This window comes from Oncorhynchus tshawytscha, linkage group LG12 (assembly GCF_018296145.1).
Source record: "Oncorhynchus tshawytscha isolate Ot180627B linkage group LG12, Otsh_v2.0, whole genome shotgun sequence".
NCBI lineage: Eukaryota > Metazoa > Chordata > Actinopteri > Salmoniformes > Salmonidae > Oncorhynchus > Oncorhynchus tshawytscha.
This window is the reverse complement of record NC_056440.1, coordinates 47,033,379-47,050,506: the sequence shown is the minus strand read 5'-3', so window position 1 is coordinate 47,050,506 and position 17,128 is coordinate 47,033,379. Positions and strand designations below refer to the sequence as shown.

Genomic DNA, 17,128 nt, shown 5'->3' with positions numbered 1-17,128 from the left:
GTATGTAAATGCAGCCGTAACTTCAGGAAGCTGCTGAGGGGAAAATGGCTCATTATAATGGCCGGAGCAGAGCAAACGGAATGGCATCAAACACCTGGAAACCATGTGTTTGATGTATTTGACGTCATTCCACCCATTCCACTCCAGTCAATACCACAAGCCCGTTCTCCCCAATAAGGTGCCACCAACCTCCTGTACCGTACACACTGCTGCCTTACTAAAGTAATGCAAACTAAATGCCGAAAGTAGTAGCCTACTTATTCATGCGTGCAAACAAAAATACTGAATAGCAGTTTATCTTAGTATAGGCTTAGAATACCGTCCCGACTGCAAATGAACGAATGAGAACAGCACAGAACACCAGTACCACGTAGGCCTGGTTAAGCAAATGTTTTTATCTGTGACACAATCTATATTTAGGCTTGTTACATTAACAGTAAACAAATACATTAAAGAAAAGGCGAATGGCGATTCAAATAACCAAAGCAGCCTACAGCCTACTACTGTGAGATGCAGCCATGCACAGCTGTCTTGCCAAAAAAGTAGGCCTTTAGGCCCGATTCAAACATGAAAAATCATGCCACTCATGAGTACAGCAACGTTGTGATATGGCACAATACACTTCTGGGGATCAAATTCATCCTACGTAATTCATTAAGCAATGCCAGCCTACCATAAGCACGTTTCAAATACGTACAGTTCCATTTATAACCACAAAAACGAATAGGCTTCCAAGAGAACCATAATAGATGGTATCTATTTCTATGATGAAACATACCGACATGTCGCTATACCCAGGGGTGTCATTTGGGTTCTTGTATTGTAATTATTTTGAATTCTGCTTATACCACACTATACCACAATAAACATAAAAGTTCAAATGTTCAAAAGACCATTGACTGCTTTTGACCAAGAAGTGACAGGTTGGCGTGAAATCTCCATTGTGCTCTATCAGCACCATGGACAGTGCCCTACACAGTAAAGCAAAGCCGTTTTAAACATAGGCTGGCTAGAGAAGTTATTTTGCCATTCCATACCCTAGGTTTTATTGAAATGACACCACTGGCTATACCACCAAGATTTAGAGGAAAACCAACCAGCTAGATTGTTTCTTACCTTTTCAGAAGAGTTGCAGCCTCCTTGATGCTCTGTGGAACTTCCTGAGTTCCAGATTTCCCTCAAATTCAATTGGATTAGTTGAGCATGCTTCTTCTGTGCTTACTGAACACGTTTGTCAAAGTGGAAAATGAGTTCTCGCATGTAGCTGTGGACGCCCCAAAAGTCAATACATGTTTCAGTGCCGCAAGCATTGTCTGCATAGCGGAGAGAGGCCCAGAGAATTGTTGCAGGATATCAAGTGGGGTCCATTTGTCCTCATTGGAGCTGGCGATTTCAGTCTGCAAAAACTGGCAAGCAACACTAAACTCAGCTTCCACCAAATCTGTTTGCTGAGATCCAGCACTGGTTTCACATCTAGAAAGTCATGGCTCTCTAGGTCAAGGGGCACACAGGGCCTCCACCAATTGGCTGTTGTGTTTTGACAATGACAGCATCAAACGTGCTGAAGAACAGTCTTTTACACAGTCTCTTCTCCTCTTCCCTGCTGGCCTACTGTACTGTCCACCACGTATTGCTGGAGATTTTACTTAGATAACGTTGTAGTTTGCTTGGAGCTGGTGGTGCCACTGCACTGTGCCTCAGCTTCTCAATGCACTCCAATGCAATGATCGGTTGCTTTTGCCTGGAGTCATTTGTTTGGAGGATCGCGAAGACTGAGGATTCTGTGCACCGTGGTAGCTGTAAACAAAGCCGGGAGTGGCCCGAGTGACTCTTCTTCTGTGTTGTACAAATACGTGCATTTAATGTCAGAGAGGAACTTCACAATGCTGTCACACTTTCAACAACCACTGACACAGTAGCCAGGTGTCCTTATTCACGTTATTCACTTAGCCTACCAAAGATGAGAAGCATTGAGAAGCGTTTTTTCCCACGTTTATGGAACCCCTACAGAGTCATACCTTTACTCCCGAGTGGCGCAGCGGTCTAAGGCACTACATCTCAGTGCTTGAGGTGTCCCTACAGACCCTGGTTCAATCCCAGGCTGTCTCACAACCGGCAGTGATCGGAAGTCCCATAGGACGGCGCACAATTGGCCCAGTGTTGCTGGGGTAGGCTGTCATTGTAAAATAAGAATTTGTTCTTAACTGACTAAATTTAAAAAAAATACCTACCTGGGGCTTTTCCATAGCACTCCTATTGTGCTGATGCAGAGACACAAATTTCACACCAACCTGTCACTCAATCATTTGAACTTTTTTGCTATTTTTATATAGGGACATGAAACTAAAACTGATTGGGCAAAAGTTTCAAATGAAGGGCTAAGCCCCCTTTTGCCCCCTTGTGGAGCTGGGCCTGAGGTGAACATGCTCTCTAACTTGAGGTGTGTGGCTGAGCCCTGGAGTGTGTCCAAGCGCCCTGATTGTTTGGATGAACAGAGTTGTGAAGGGTGATTGACAGGGCCAGTCCTGTTAAGAGGGACGGCTTCTTTTTTCTTTCTTTTTTACAACAAACAAATGTTGGCCAGAGCTACATATGGCTATATCTGTCTGCTAGTACAGGACTGGTAAAGGGCCAGTCTATTACTTTGGTGAATGTTTTTTTATACTGATTTTTACTGATTTTTTCAGGGGGTGCTGCAGCACCATCAAAACCCCTACTTCCTGTTGCTATGAATGTGGGGTCAAAGTATGTGTTTAGTAGCCAAGGTATGTAGCTGTGGGTAGATTGGAAGAATAATCTGACCCTGGTATCAGTTGTTAGTCAAATTCCCTTTGGGCCTTAGGTAGGCCTATGGTAAGTGACACCACAAGGAATTGCATGGTTTATTCAAATGATAGTGTGGTGGGGGTTACAAAAATCTGACAAACATTGTATTATTATTTGCAAGCGCAGTGCTATTGACAAATTCAACAGTAACAAGACTGGAGACCAGAGACAAAAATCAAAATTTCCTCCTGGTTAATATCATCTCTGTGGGGGGGGTACAGCTTTTGCTACAGCTTTTGTCAAATTAATGTCAGATTTGACTTTTCATAGCAGGTTAGGAGAACTTCCCCAGAGCAGGTTAGGAGAATTATGTTAAGGTTAGGAAATGGGTTAGGGTTAGCTAAAGGGCAAAAAAAACTTGACATTAATTTGAATTTGACAAAAGCTTCTAGCCATGACCCTGGCTGCGTTCCTTAATTGTTCACGTTCTGGAACGTTTTATTGAACGGAAACGGTGCTGTAACGAACGACCAGTTGCAAACCGACCAGTTGCAAAACGGGGAGGGATTGGGCAACGCTGTTAGCGTGGCAACTGCCCTTTAAATGTCACTCATTGCTTCAAGCCACACCCAGCAAACGTACGTCAAATCCTGTTCAATAACGTATTGGGGGAAACGTGTCGTACAGTACAAACCGTTTCGCACGGTAGCAAACGTTCAAGTGAACTGAACGCACCTCCTGTTAGAGCGCTTCTTCCGATCATTCTGACCAATGGTAGAAGAACGGAGGCGTGGCCATTTCATGTTAGCCAATGAGGTGATTCGTTGATGCTACGTCTCCTAGTAGTTACTTTCATCCGGATGAGGGATTTAAAGTGAGTAGCTTGAATTAACCACAATATTGAACTAAAATAGCATGCTATTCAACGATGACTTAAAATGTGTGTACAATAAATTATTGTAATGTTCATTGTAAACCTAGTTCATCTTGCCAACTCAAATTCTAATAAAAACAGATTGCATGTGAATCGGCCGTGTCAGCTAGCTAGAGCTAAATTAGCGTATCAAGCTAACGTTGGTCAATTGTGAATTCCGGGTTTGGTTTGTAGACCATTCCATTTCAGTCATATGTTATTAGTTCACATGTCAATGTATACGTTTTTCTTATTTAGGTATTTGTTTGATGTTATCTAGAAATAGTATTGGTTTGCAGGTTCACAGCAATATCAGATTACCACTCTTCCACCAGCCAAGATGTACAGCTATCATGGTACCATCAGAGTGTTGGTGCAGGTTCTTTGGGCCTACCTGCTCTGTGGTTGGACGTTTGGCTCCGAGCTTACGTTTGAGCTTCCAGATAACGCAAAACAGTGTTTCTATGAAGATATTACAATTGGTACCAAGTGCACACTTGAGTTCCAGGTAAGTTGATTGAGGCCCTCACATTATGACATGGAGTTATGGGAATAACTATAGCTAAATTGCTAGGCTGTATTTTAAACAAAATATTTTCTCTCCAGGTTGTCACTGGCGGGCATTACGATGTTGACTGTCGTCTAGAGGATGCAGATGGTACTGTTCTTTACAAAGAAATGAAGAAGCAGTATGACAGCTTTACATTCACTGCTGCCAAGAACGGAACATATAAGTTCTGCTTCAGCAATGAGTTTTCCACCTTCACGCATAAGACCGTCTACTTCGATTTCCAAGTTGGAGAGGATCCCCCACTTTTCCCCAATGAGAACAGGGTCACTGCTTTAACCCAGGTAGATCTGTTGTTGATGACTATTGTTGAGAGGTGTTTTTCTGTGCAATATTCAAATTGGCAGTTCAATCAAAACAATCTTAATTCTCTGCAACAGAATTAAATGCTATTGGATTTCAGTTTGCCCCATTTGGCAAAAACCTAATGGAAAGAACTGTGTGCATAGGCATAGATTTCTGGTTATTTGCAGTGCTTGCATGTCAAACCATACAGGGATCTTGTATGCCTTTTTAAAGTCTGTAAATACCTGTTTCAGATGGAGTCTGCCTGCGTGTCTATTCATGAGGCCCTGAAATCGGTCATTGACTATCAGACACATTTCCGTCTACGGGAGGCTCAGGGACGCAGCCGTGCCGAGGACCTTAACACAAGAGTGGCTTTCTGGTCCATTGGGGAGGCCTTAATTTTGCTGGTAGTCAGCATCAGCCAGGTGGTCTTGCTGAGAAGCTTCTTTTCTGACAGGAAGACCACCACAACGCGTGTTGGATCCTAACATCCCACAGCATCTCATCCCAGTCACCTCCACAAGGGACTTCAGATCCAACGCCACCAACAACAGTTCACGGCAGAATGTTTTTTTTATAGATGCCATTCATAGAATTCAAATTTTTAAGGTACGTTCAGGCTTTGAAGTTACTTTTAAAAAACCAACTGGATTATCTAAATAAAATCTAGCAAATAATGTTGGAAATGCAACAACGTATTTATCATGTGGGTGCATATTGTCATTGTTTTTTACAACACTGTTTACCAGAATAATGTGAACAAACTGGTAGCCCGTCTTGCAGTTCTAATTTGACACCTTCTTGATACATTAAATCGTAGTTGCATAATTTAATTTGTGCACAGTTCTCACTTCCTTAGCAATGACAATTCAAACTTGGTTGTTAGATCCAAGTTGTGATGTCAAACAAATCAAAAGTACTCTGTTGTAATCAATTGGTTTGTTTTTAATGTGAGATTCCACTCAACAGGCTTGTGGCAAGCAGAGGTTGTGTTTTGGGTGGATGGAACTTGACTAGGAGTTTAACCATCTCTTTATTGTAACTGGTGTTTTGTTGTTGGTTTATATGTTTAAAACATAAATATGAAGCTGGTGTAAGCACAAAATTATTTAATTTATTTCATATTAGGCATGTGTGTGGTTATATGTTTGCGTACTGTTCATGATTGTTTCTGCACAGTCATCAGCTTGTTGGCAGTCAAAGGAAATGTTTGCTTATTTGCATAGCTTAATAAACATTCTGGTAAACCCATTGTCAGACCTTCAATATTCAATCAATGAATAAACTGAGCCATATAAATAGATAGCATTTACAGGTAACTGCCAATATAAAGGAGACAAGTGTCTTAATAGAGCATTGGGCCACCACAAGCTAGAACAGCTTCAATGCACCTTGGCACAGATTCTACAAGTGTCTGGAACATTATTGGAGGGATGCGACACCATTCTTCCATGAGAAATTCCATAATTGAGTGTTTTGTTGGTGGTGGAAATGCTTTCTCAGATGCCGCTCCAGAATCTCCCACAAGTGTTCAATTGGGTGACAGACGGCCATGGCATATGGTTTTCATGCTCATCAAATCATTCAGTGCCCTGTGGATGGGTGCATTGTCATCCTATGGGGCAAAATAATGGTCTGCCCAGCATTTTTTAAGATGACACTTAGCATGATGGGATGTTATTTGCTTAATTAACTCAAGAACCACACCTGTGTGGAAGTGCTTGCTTTCAATATCCCTCATTTACTTGTGTTTCCATTATTTTTGACAATTACCTCTATATTGTGATGCAGAATATCAGTATCATCAGGAATAGCTGATACATTAAAATCCACTCACTGCTCAGGTTGCTAATGATCAAGTATTTCATTTGGTTCTTTACAAAGGACGCAGCTTGTGGGCCATGTACACTTGTGAACATCATGAAAGGTGCGGTTGTATACAACACCGAGAAATGTGTACTGAAACATTTTATGATTACATTGTCGTGATGATTTCAAGAACTGCAGAAAGCATCAAACTTTTTCTCAAATGAATCTTGATTCTATGTACACTTGGTGTTTGTTGATCAAATAATTGATCACAGGAAAAAAAAACATCCTCTGGACATTGTTCCCTCAACCTCCAGGAGGTGGTAGTAGCCAACAAAATATATGCAATGCAATCGCCATCTGCCTGTAAGGACATGCAAATATGTTATTATTCGTTTAATACAGTTGTATGCGCAGATGCCAACTTTATTCACAACAAACCCCAAAAACGAATGACATCTTGATCAACTTCCTAAAATGATGGAGTCGGGCATTTGCCTTTAACTGCTATTGCGTAAGGGAATACAAGCGCATAAGTGAATATCAGCTCTGTGATTGGATGGTTTCCTTTTCAATAAATAGGAAATTTAAAAAACGCATTGTTTTCGAATTGACAGCAGTGTACTGTGGGTAATGAGGGGACTCGATTAATCTGTCCGGGTAGGCGTGTTGTGCACTTAGTTACAGTTGTTTTGGAACCGGGCTGCTTCCGGGCGTGAGCCACAGGTGCCCCGTTCAAAGCCAAACGGCGAGGTCAGCTCAAAACAAATGTCACGTAAGCATTTGGAGTAATGAGTAGGATTCTGAGTTCACAGGCAATATTGATTTATTTTGATAAAAACGGTTAATATACCTTCACAATGAAAAGTAATTTGAAAATGCGAACATATTGTAATGAAACAGGCAGGGAGAGCTGGTCTCGAAACCTCGACCTTCTAGCCCGAAGTCCAGGGCGATATCGTTTCGGGACGATGCACTACGCTGCCTAATTTTTGACATGACAGAGCGGTGCAGATTACTTTTCGATTTATATAGTGCTCCTCCCTCGCCGTTTTTGCCCGTTCGTGTCACGTGTCCCACACCCCAGCATAATCGAATCCGCCCATTGAGTCGTGATGATCTAACCAGTGTGGTGGGTCGACAAATTTGCCCGCCCCCCCCAAAGAACATTATAGAAAAATTGCCATACTAGCTAGTTTTTCTTGTGTTATTTCCTCTGGGATAGATTTAACGGGCGGGAAAAATCTACAACACAACAAGCTGATCAACGAAGAAAAAGAAGGCAATCGCAATCGACTTCGGCTGCTGGACAATGTTGGCTAGCTAGCGTAGCTGTACATTAAATACCAAGCGGGGAGGATGTTCTCTGGCCTCACCGTATTTCTTGATATTTAAACTGGATAAAACATCTAGATATACGTCGATTTACACATGGTTCTTTCGGAAAATGACATGCAGAATTAAGGCTAAAAAACTGCTTGATGAAATTGAAAAGGACGTCGGACAGCGTAGACTGAACACGCCTAGCTGGGGCGTATTCATTACGCCGATTCTTTTGCAAAACGTTTCTCAGACGGAAGCGAACGGGACGAAACAGGGAGGGATCTATATCTGCATTTGTCCAATAGAAACTCGTTTTAGTTGCAAAACGTAATGTTTTTCAACTGTTTTGCTAATGATTACACCCCTGGGATGTATTCATTACGCAAACGTTTTATCGTTTAACAACCAAACGGAACGAAACAGGGCGGGACCTACCTGGATGTGCCCAGTAAACTATCGTTTCCCGTTTGGAGTTATCGGGTTGGCAACATATTTTGCGTAATGATTACACCCATGCTATTTGGTTGAACAGTGCCGTAACTAGCTACCCAGACAATTTTATTAAGTTAGCTATATTTCCGTCGCCAGCAAACTTTCAATAGGGAAGAGGGCAAAGCAGAGCATGCTAATGTTAACAAATACGTTTTTCAGTCGCTAGCTGGCTGATTTCTGCCTCCCGTTTGGCTAATTTAGCAATACGTAGTTAGCTAGTCCCCTAGTATCGAGTGCCAACCTATTCAAGGCTAGCTAGCGCCACAAACAAAGGCTTCTGCTCAACACCTGCCACATACTTTTAAGACGCTCGTGTCTTAATCAACTGTGTTGGTGAACAAAGCGGCATAAATGGATTTACAAACGGCGGTGTTCAATGCAGCCAGAGATGGCAAGCTACGGTTGCTTCAGAAACTTTTGGAGAACAAAACTGGCCTAGAGGTTACCAAATTAATGGCAGAGAAAACCAACGGTGCGACCTCTTTGCTTATGGCTGCAAGATACGGACACCTGGATTTAGTGGAATATCTTTTGGAGTGTTGCTGCGCACCCGTTGAGGTTGGGGGGTCAGTGAATTTTGATGGAGAGACTATCGAAGGTGCCCCCCCTCTATGGGCTGCCTCAGCAGCAGGACACCTGAAAGTCGTGCAGTCTTTACTTGGCCACGGTGCCTCTGTGAACAATACAACACTCACCAATTCCACCCCCCTGAGAGCAGCCTGCTTCGATGGGCATCTGGACATTGTAAAATACCTGGTGGAGCACAAGGCAGACCTGGAAGTAGCAAACAGACATGGTCACACATGCCTCATGATCTCGTGTTACAAAGGACACAAGGAAATTGCCCAGTATCTATTGGAGAAAGACGCTGATGTTAACAGGAAAAGTGTTAAAGGTGAGGTCACACATTCAAACGTTTATTTCCCTGTATTTTATAACGCTGGGTCTACCTGAGCAATGAGATAAGGCCTAGTACCTGGCAGGTGCTTTGCTCTGTTATGCCATGACAGATCAAAACCAAAATGATTAAACATTCAGTAATTTGCTGTTAAACGCAGATCACATTTGTCTGATACAATTTCCCAAACCTGTGCATGTTTTTCAGACAGTCTTGAGGTAAATCCTCCATTTGGACATCTAATCGGGTCAAATAACAAGAGGGAGTAATTTGTGTTTAGACAAATTAGGGGACATGATACCACTCAGGCCTGTTCTAAATGTAAGCCTTGCAATAGCCCACTCACAAGATCTGTCCCAATCCATGAGAATTTTACCCCCCTTGGCAGGTGCTTAGATTTGCACATTGCTTACATCACTGGTCTGCTCCTAGAGGGAAAGGGTTACAGGCAAGCATGTGGGAAGACATTTGCTTACCAAGTTATTTGACAAACATATTTATGAAATGTAGCAAATGTAACCTTTTTGTCTCTTCACTTATACATCTACTTTCAATGAATTTGAATATATATTTATTTATTGCTAGAATGTCTGCAAAAATGGTTTCCAGTTTGCAAAACATGTATTAGTATTTCTTTCTTCACAGGTAATACAGCATTACATGACTGTGCTGAATCTGGCAGCTTGGAGATAATGAAGATGCTGCTAAAATATGGTGCCACCATGGAGAGGGATGGTTATGGAATGACCCCACTGCTGTCTGCTAGTGTGACTGGCCACACTAACATTGTTGACTATCTGACACAACACCAGCAAACAAACCACATGGAGAGGATAAACGCCCTCGAACTGCTTGGTGCTACTTTTGTGGACAAAAAGAGGGATCTTCTTGGGGCATTAAAGTACTGGAAGAGGGCCATGGACCTGAGATACAGTGACAGCAAAAATGTTCTTAACAAAGCTGAGCCAAAGCAGTTGATCATGGCCTATGACTATGCCAGGGAAGTAAGTAATGGGGAGGAGCTAGACAGCCTGATCTCAGACCCAGATGAGATGAGGATGCAGGCCCTGCTCATTAGAGAGCGCATCCTGGGCCCCTCCCACCCCGACACCTCTTACTACATCCGCTACCGGGGAGCTGTATACGCTGACTCTGGGAATTTTGAGCGCTGCATCAACCTTTGGAAGTATGCCCTTGACATGCAGCAGAGCAACTTGGACCCCCTCAGCCCCATGACAGCCAGCAGCCTGCTGTCCTTCGCTGAACTATTCTCCTTCATGCTCCAGGACCGTGCTAAAGGCCTTCTGGGCACCTCGGTCTCCTTCAACGACCTCATGGGCATCCTCAGTAAGAGCGTGCTGGAGATTGAACGTGCGGTGAAACAAACCCAGCCTGACCTGGCTCAGCTCAGCAAGGCCCTCTCCATCATCCTGCATCTCATCTGCCTGCTGGAGAAGGTCCCCTGTACCGTGGAGCAGGACCATTTCAAGAAGGAGACCATCTACAGGTTCCTCAAGCTGCAGCCCTGTGGGAAGAATGGCTACAGCCCGCTCCACCTGGCCGTGGACAGGAACACCACCTGCGTGGGCCGCTATCCTGTCTGTAAGTTCCCCTCTTTCCAGGTCACCTCTATCCTACTGGAGTGTGGGGCGGACGTCAATTGCCGCGATGAGGACAACAACAGCCCCCTGCATGTGGCCGCTTCCAACAATCACCCGGACATCATGAACCTGCTGATCGCCTGCGGCACGCACTTTGACAGCACCAACTCCCTGAAGCAGACGGCCTGCGACCTGCTGGACGAGAAGGAGATGGCCAAGAACCTGATCCAGCCCATCAACCACACCACCCTGCAGTGTCTGGCTGCACGGGCTATCATCAAGCACAGCCTCTGCTACAGAGGAAACATCCCAGAGAAGCTGGAGGCCTTTGTGCTTCTCCACAGATAATGACTATTAAAGATGTGGGCCACCACTCTCCTTGCCCCACGTGCACTCTTTTTGATTGTATTGGAGTCCATGATGAACATTGTGTGACCCCCCTGCGAAGCAAGAATTAAAAAGCAACTGCCCCTAAAAAGCAACTTCTTGCTTCTTGTTTTGAAAACAGCCTATCGATACGAGTCAAACATTTATCGTAGTGTCAAAATTGACTACAAAGTGTAAATAGGACAATTTTGGTCATAGTCTGCGAGATGATAGGGGAAAAAAACAGTATGTCACGGAATGAGGAGTACCCTAACATTTTTTCTCGGGTTGGGTTTATTTCAATCCTGCCCACAGCTGACAGCACCCAAGTAATCATCAATTTGGAGCAGAGCTGCACACAACCATAGTAATTCCCATGGACAATTTGGTTTGACATTAGATATTTCTATGGGGCTAGTTAGGGACCATCAGCAAATTACACAATGTACATGGCTGAAGAAAATAGGCCAAATCAGGAAGTGCAGCCCCCCTTTTATAGCTCTGTGGCAAACTGATGGGGATTTTTAAAATATGCGCATGCACAATATTTTTAGCTTACTAATTTCTACATTTTCCATGCTATTTATTAAGATATCATTGAGAGATTTCTCCATGCCCCCATCTCTTTGTTTCTTTCTATCTATGCAAAGATGGTGGAATGCTGGGACTTTTTTCCATTACTATGTTGCCAATATATAGACTCTTAACTTTAATCATACATTCTTTATGCCCTCATTCAATGGTTATGTTGTCATGGTTTTGTGTCGGCGTAGTTGAGTGTAATGGAATTAACTAATTTCTCTATCAAAACCATGAAGCTTTATGAAGTGGTAATGTTTGCAAATACCATAAGTGCTTTATTCCTCCTATGCACAGGCTATGATATGCGACTGTTCTGTGTTAGCACTTGTCTGTGCAATATTTAGCATCATATGTGGTGACTGCCTGTTCCTTTGTTTCCATAATTTGTTACACTAATCAAAGAGGGATGTGACAATTGCTGAATACTGTTCGATTGGTAGTGTTGCGTGGTTTCATGTGTTAACTGTAAAAGGTAATTGTGTGCAGGTTTTGAGTAGGAGTGAATGCAGCCCATATGCTTCATGTTATTGATCTTTGAGCCTGATTTGTTCTATGGTGAGCTGAGCACAAAAACAATAGACACAGGTTAGTTGGATACTAGTATGGCTGTGCATGTAGTTTGAGTTTACAGGAAATTCATTGAGCTTTGTACGACATATCAATTATCGTATAAACTCTAAAGAGCTCTGACTAACCCAAACGTGAAACCTTTATATTTATCCAATTGTATTCTAATTGAAAAGAGGGGAGGCCTTGTACAGTGGGGCTGAGCTTTGTGAAATAACCCTGCACATTAGCTTTATTCGTGTGGTTTAAAGGGCTTTTCATATTTTTAGAAATACATTTCACCGAACCATACAAATGTACAGTTCCACCAGGGAACTTGCTTTAATTCTGCACTTTATTACAACAGACTTTAAGAACCGATTTGACAATAAACCCATATTGCACTTGTCCTCATTGCCCCAGTGTTATGAATCAGCCCCAGATAGCTATGCAACAGGATGAAACTTTTGTGGTGACTTCCCTGCACACACCTAATTTTCTTTTCCCAGCACGTTAAAAATATTGCACAGTTACTGGATGTTCTTTTGATGGTGAGTAATGCATGTAGCAGGTAGGGTGTTGCTCTATGACCACAGTAGGCCTCTGTAGCTGGCCATGGTTGGTTATGTTATTGTTTTTCTCACTGTTCAACTTGTCTATCTTATTTGTGTAAAACATGGGTGAAGTGTCAACTAGGGGTTCTTTGTCATATGTTTGATCTCTTCAACTTTTCTCAACTCTGCTGAACAGTAGCCTAATTCTTCTCTGGAATGTTCTCAAGTGCTAATTTAAAACTGAAACAAGGTTGTTTTCTATGTCTGGTTGATTTGCACATGTTCGTAGCTGTAGTCTGTCAAGTGTGGAAGTAAATCAAATTGTAGTTGTCACATGCGCTGAACACAGTGAAATGCTTTCTTACAAGCCCTTAACCAACAATGCAGTTAAGAAAAATATGTGTTAAGTAAAAAATAACGGTTACAAATAATTAAAGACCAGCAGAAAAATAACAACAGCGAGGCTATATACAGGGTACCAGTACAGAGTCAATGTGCATGGTCACCGGTTAGTTGAGGTAACATGTACAGTACCGTTCAAAAGTTATGGGTCACTTTGAAATGTCCTAGTTTTTGAAAGAAAAGCCCCCCAAAAATGTCCACTAAAATAAGATCAAATTGATCAGAAATACAGTGTAGACATTGTTAAGGTTCAAAATGACTATTGTAGCAGGAAACTGCATTTTTTAATGGAATATCGACATAGGCGTACCGAGGCCCATTATCAGCAACCATCACTCCTGTGTTCCAATGGCACATTGTGTTAGCTAATCCAAGTCTATAATTTTAAAAGGCTAATTGATCATTAGAAAACCCTTTTGCAATTATGTTAGCACAGCTGAAAACTGCTGTCCTTATTAAAGAAGCAATAAAACTGGCCTTATTTAGACGAGTTGAGTATCTGAAGCACCAGCATTTGTGGGTTCAATTACAGGCTCAAAATGGCCAGAAACAAATAACTTTCTTCTGAAATGCGTCAGTCTATACTTGTTCTGTGAAATTAAGGCTATTCCATGCGATAAATGGCCAAGAAACTGAAGATCTTGTACAGCGCTGTGTACTACTCCCTTCACAGAACAGAGCAAACTGGCCCTTACAAGAATAGAAAGAGTGGGAGGCCCCGGTGCACAACTGAGCAAGAGGACAAGTACATTAGTGTCTAGTTTGAAAAACAGATGCCTCACAAGTCCTCAACTGGCAGCTTCATTAAATAGTACTCGCACAACACCAGTTTCAACGGCAACAGTGAAGAAGCGACTCCGGGATGCTGGCCTTCTAATGTACCTGTCCTCTTGCTCAGTTATGCATCGGGGCTTCCCACTCTTCTTTCTATTCTGGTTAGTGCCAGTTTACGCTGTTCTGTGAAGGGAGTAGTACACAGCATTGTACGAGATCTGGATGGCAGGAAGCTTTGCCCCAGTGATGTACTGGGCCGTACGCACTAACCTCTGTAGAGCCTTACGGTCAGAGGCCGAGCAGTTGCCATACCAGTCAGGATGCTCTCGATGGTGCAGCTGTATAACTTTTTGAGGATCTGAGGACCCATGCCACATCTTTTCAGTCTCCTGAGGGGGAATAGACTTTGTTGAGGGAAAGGTTGTTATCCTGGCACTGTTACGCCCCTGAAAACAGGGGAGAAATAATCACGAGAGTGATACGGTGTTGTATTCTCAATTTAACGTTTAGTTCAATCATTTCACAAAAGTAACACATTACAAAACAACAGAAAACCCATTATACAAATAACACAGCAAAATATCTTATTAACAACGTACATGTTCATTCACAATCGACATAAAATGGCAGCTACTCTCAGTACGATGCTATCCTTCACTTCAACCGAGCAGGGCTAATATTACTCTCTTCAAACATAACTCTAACTTCCTCAAGACGTTACTAAGGCACACCTTAAACACTCTTGACATGTTAGTGAGTTATAACATTTAAATTACTATTCTTATCATCAATAAAGTACCTGAAAACAGGGGAGAAATAATCACGAGAGTGATACGGTGTTGTATTCTCAATTTAACGTTTAGTTCAATGAGAAAAGACCGCGATTTTCCCCAGGAATATGGGTGGAGACCAGAGCAATCGATCTCCGGCTCATAGATTAAGAGCATTTCGTAGATGACAGATGAACACTTTTAGGCACCAAAATAAAGTAATCAATATAACGTTTACACATTACTCTCACAATTCGTACCCTTTGACAGATTTTAACTTTAACACAATTATATGAATTATCAATCTCTATCAACTAATACTGAATGCATCTTCTTAACCTTAGATGTTTTAAGATCCTCACATACTATGAACTTACTAATACTTTTTAATGTATAACAGGCTATGAATATTTCCTTTACCCTGTTACAGCACCACACAGCCAGGTCTCTGACCACCTCCCTATAGGCTGTCTCATCGTTGTTGGTGATCAGGCCTACCACTGTTGTGTCATCAGCAAACTTAATGATGGTGTTGGAGTCGTGCTTGGTCATGCAGTCATGGGTGAACAGGGAGTACAGGAGGGGACTGAGCACGCACCCCTGAGGGGCCCTCGTGTTGAGGATCAGTGTGGCGGATGTGTTGTTACCTACCCTTACTACCTGGGGGCAGCCCGTCAGGAAGTCCAGGATCCAGTTGCAGAGGGAGGTGTTTAGTCCCAGGGTCCTTAGCTTGGTGATGAACTTCGAGGGCACTATGGTGTTGAACGTTGAGCTGTCGTCAGTGAATAGCATTCTCACATAGCTGTTCCTTTTATCCAGGTTGGAAAGGGCAGTGTGGAGTGCAATAGAGATTGCATCATCTGTGGATTTCTTGGGGTGGTATGCAAATTGCAGTGGGTCTAGGGATTCTGGGATAATGGTGTTGTGAGCCATGACCGGCTTTTCAAAACTCTTCATGGCTACAGACGTGAGAGCTATGGGTTGGTAGTCATTTATGCAGGTTAACTTAGTGTTCTTGGGCACAGGGACTATGGTGGTCTGCTTGAAACAGGTTGGTATTACAGACTCAGTCAGGGACAGGTTGAAAATGTCAGTAAAGACACTGGCCAGTTGGTCAGCGCATGCTCAGAGTACACGTCCTGGTAATTTGTCTGGCCCTGCAGCCTTGTGAATGTTGGCCTGTTTGAAGGCCTTACTCACATCGGCTACGGAGAGTGTGATCACACAGTCTGGAACAGCTGATGCTCTCGTGCATGTTTCAGTATTACTTGCCTCGAACATGCATGAGAGCATCAGCTGTTCCGGACGACTGTGTGATCACCCTCTCCATAGCCGATGTGAGTAAGACCTTCAAGCAGGTCAACATTCACAAGGCCGCAGGAAACAATTGCATTGTTTCAGTGGATAAATAGTTTTATAGCCGTGCAATAGGTCACATTTTTCCATGTGGTTGTTTAAAAACAAATTAAATTGTATACCTTAATGGACTATGGAAACTCACATTTTGTAGAACTGTTTTCCTCACTGGTCTACTCACATTATAGTATCATTCCTAATGTCTGGCCTTTCTGACCTTCTGCCGTGTCTTAAAATATCCCTGAATAATGCTCCACTGAAAAGGTGTCCTACATAAGGGCTCGCTCCAGTGTCTCCCTGCAGGTGTTTCAGTCAGCACAATGCCCATAAAATAGGCTAAAGGACGATGGCACACCTTGACTGAGACCAGTGCAAAGTCTTACAGCAGCCAGGTCCACATGCCATGCATAAGCAAATAAAAATCCCTTTACCTCTCTTATGGGAGCTCTTTACTTATCTGGTAAATTGTTGGGATTTTCCATTCGTAGTGGCTGGTGTGAGAAATTAGTCTTCAGCGTGAAAGATGGCAAAGTATTCAGACACCTTGACTTTTTCCACATTTTGTTAAGTTACAGCCTTATTCTAAAATGTGTTAAATATTTTTTTCCCAGCAATCTACACACAATACCCCATAATGACAAAGCGAAAACGGGTTTGACATTTTTGCAAATGTATTACAAATAAAACAGAAACCTTATTTACATAAGTATTCGCCATTGATCATCCTTGAGATGTTTCTACAACTTGATTGGAGTCCACCTGTGGTATATTCAATTCATTGGACATGATTTGGAAAGGCACATACCTGTCTATATAAGGTCCCATAGTTGACAGTACAAGTCAGAGCAAAAACCAAGCCATGAGGTCGAAGGAGTTGTCCGTAGAGCTCCGAGACAGGATTTTGTCGAGGCACAGATCTGGGGAAAGGTGCACAAACATTTCTGCAGCATTGAAAGTCCCTAAGAACACAGTGGCCTCCATCATTCTTAAATGGAAGAAGTTTGGAACCACTAAGACTCTTACCTGAGCTGGCTGCCTGGCTAAACTGAGCAATCGGTGGAGAAGGGCCTTGGTCAGGGAGGTGACCAAGAACCCGATGGTCACTGACAGAGCTACAGAG

At 42.8% G+C, this 17,128-nt stretch overlaps 2 protein-coding genes across 4 annotated transcripts; both read left to right on the top strand.

The window, feature by feature from the left end:
• The first annotated feature begins 3,538 nt into the window (after window positions 1-3,538).
• Window positions 3,539-5,786, top strand: LOC112263416 (transmembrane emp24 domain-containing protein 7). Of its 3 annotated transcripts, none has more exons than XM_024439594.2 (4): window positions 3,539-3,640; window positions 3,960-4,187; window positions 4,286-4,531; window positions 4,787-5,786. In XM_024439594.2, exons 2-4 carry the CDS (start codon window positions 4,020-4,022, stop codon window positions 5,021-5,023), a joined length of 651 nt encoding a protein of 216 aa, XP_024295362.1. In that variant the 5' UTR covers window positions 3,539-3,640; window positions 3,960-4,019; the 3' UTR covers window positions 5,024-5,786. The 3 variants fall into 3 exon arrangements, with proteins under 3 accessions (XP_024295362.1, XP_024295364.1, XP_024295363.1); XM_024439596.2 differs by having other exon boundaries at window positions 3,547-3,640; window positions 4,015-4,187; XM_024439595.2 differs by having other exon boundaries at window positions 3,552-3,640; window positions 3,979-4,187.
• Window positions 5,787-7,437: 1,651 nt separating this feature from the next.
• LOC112263415 (protein fem-1 homolog C) lies at window positions 7,438-12,561 on the top strand. Its single transcript, XM_024439593.2, has 2 exons — window positions 7,438-9,054; window positions 9,703-12,561. Exons 1-2 carry the CDS (start codon window positions 8,511-8,513, stop codon window positions 11,004-11,006), a joined length of 1,848 nt encoding a protein of 615 aa, XP_024295361.1. The 5' UTR covers window positions 7,438-8,510; the 3' UTR covers window positions 11,007-12,561.
• The last annotated feature ends 4,567 nt before the right edge of the window (window positions 12,562-17,128 follow it).

What these genes read in the sequence shown, in the direction of transcription:
- LOC112263415 (XM_024439593.2), top strand. Translation starts at nt 8,511, where the DNA reads ATGGATTTACAAACGGCGGTGTTCAATGCAGCCAGAGATGGCAAGCTA. An exon ending in TAACAGGAAAAGTGTTAAAG is followed by an intron (nt 9,055 to 9,702) that starts GTGAGGTCACAC and finishes CTTTCTTCACAG; the next exon opens with GTAATACAGCATTACATGAC.
- LOC112263416 (XM_024439594.2), top strand. Translation starts at nt 4,020, where the DNA reads ATGTACAGCTATCATGGTACCATCAGAGTGTTGGTGCAGGTTCTTTGG. An exon ending in AGTGCACACTTGAGTTCCAG is followed by an intron (nt 4,188 to 4,285) that starts GTAAGTTGATTG and finishes TTTTCTCTCCAG; the next exon opens with GTTGTCACTGGCGGGCATTA. An exon ending in GGGTCACTGCTTTAACCCAG is followed by an intron (nt 4,532 to 4,786) that starts GTAGATCTGTTG and finishes TACCTGTTTCAG; the next exon opens with ATGGAGTCTGCCTGCGTGTC.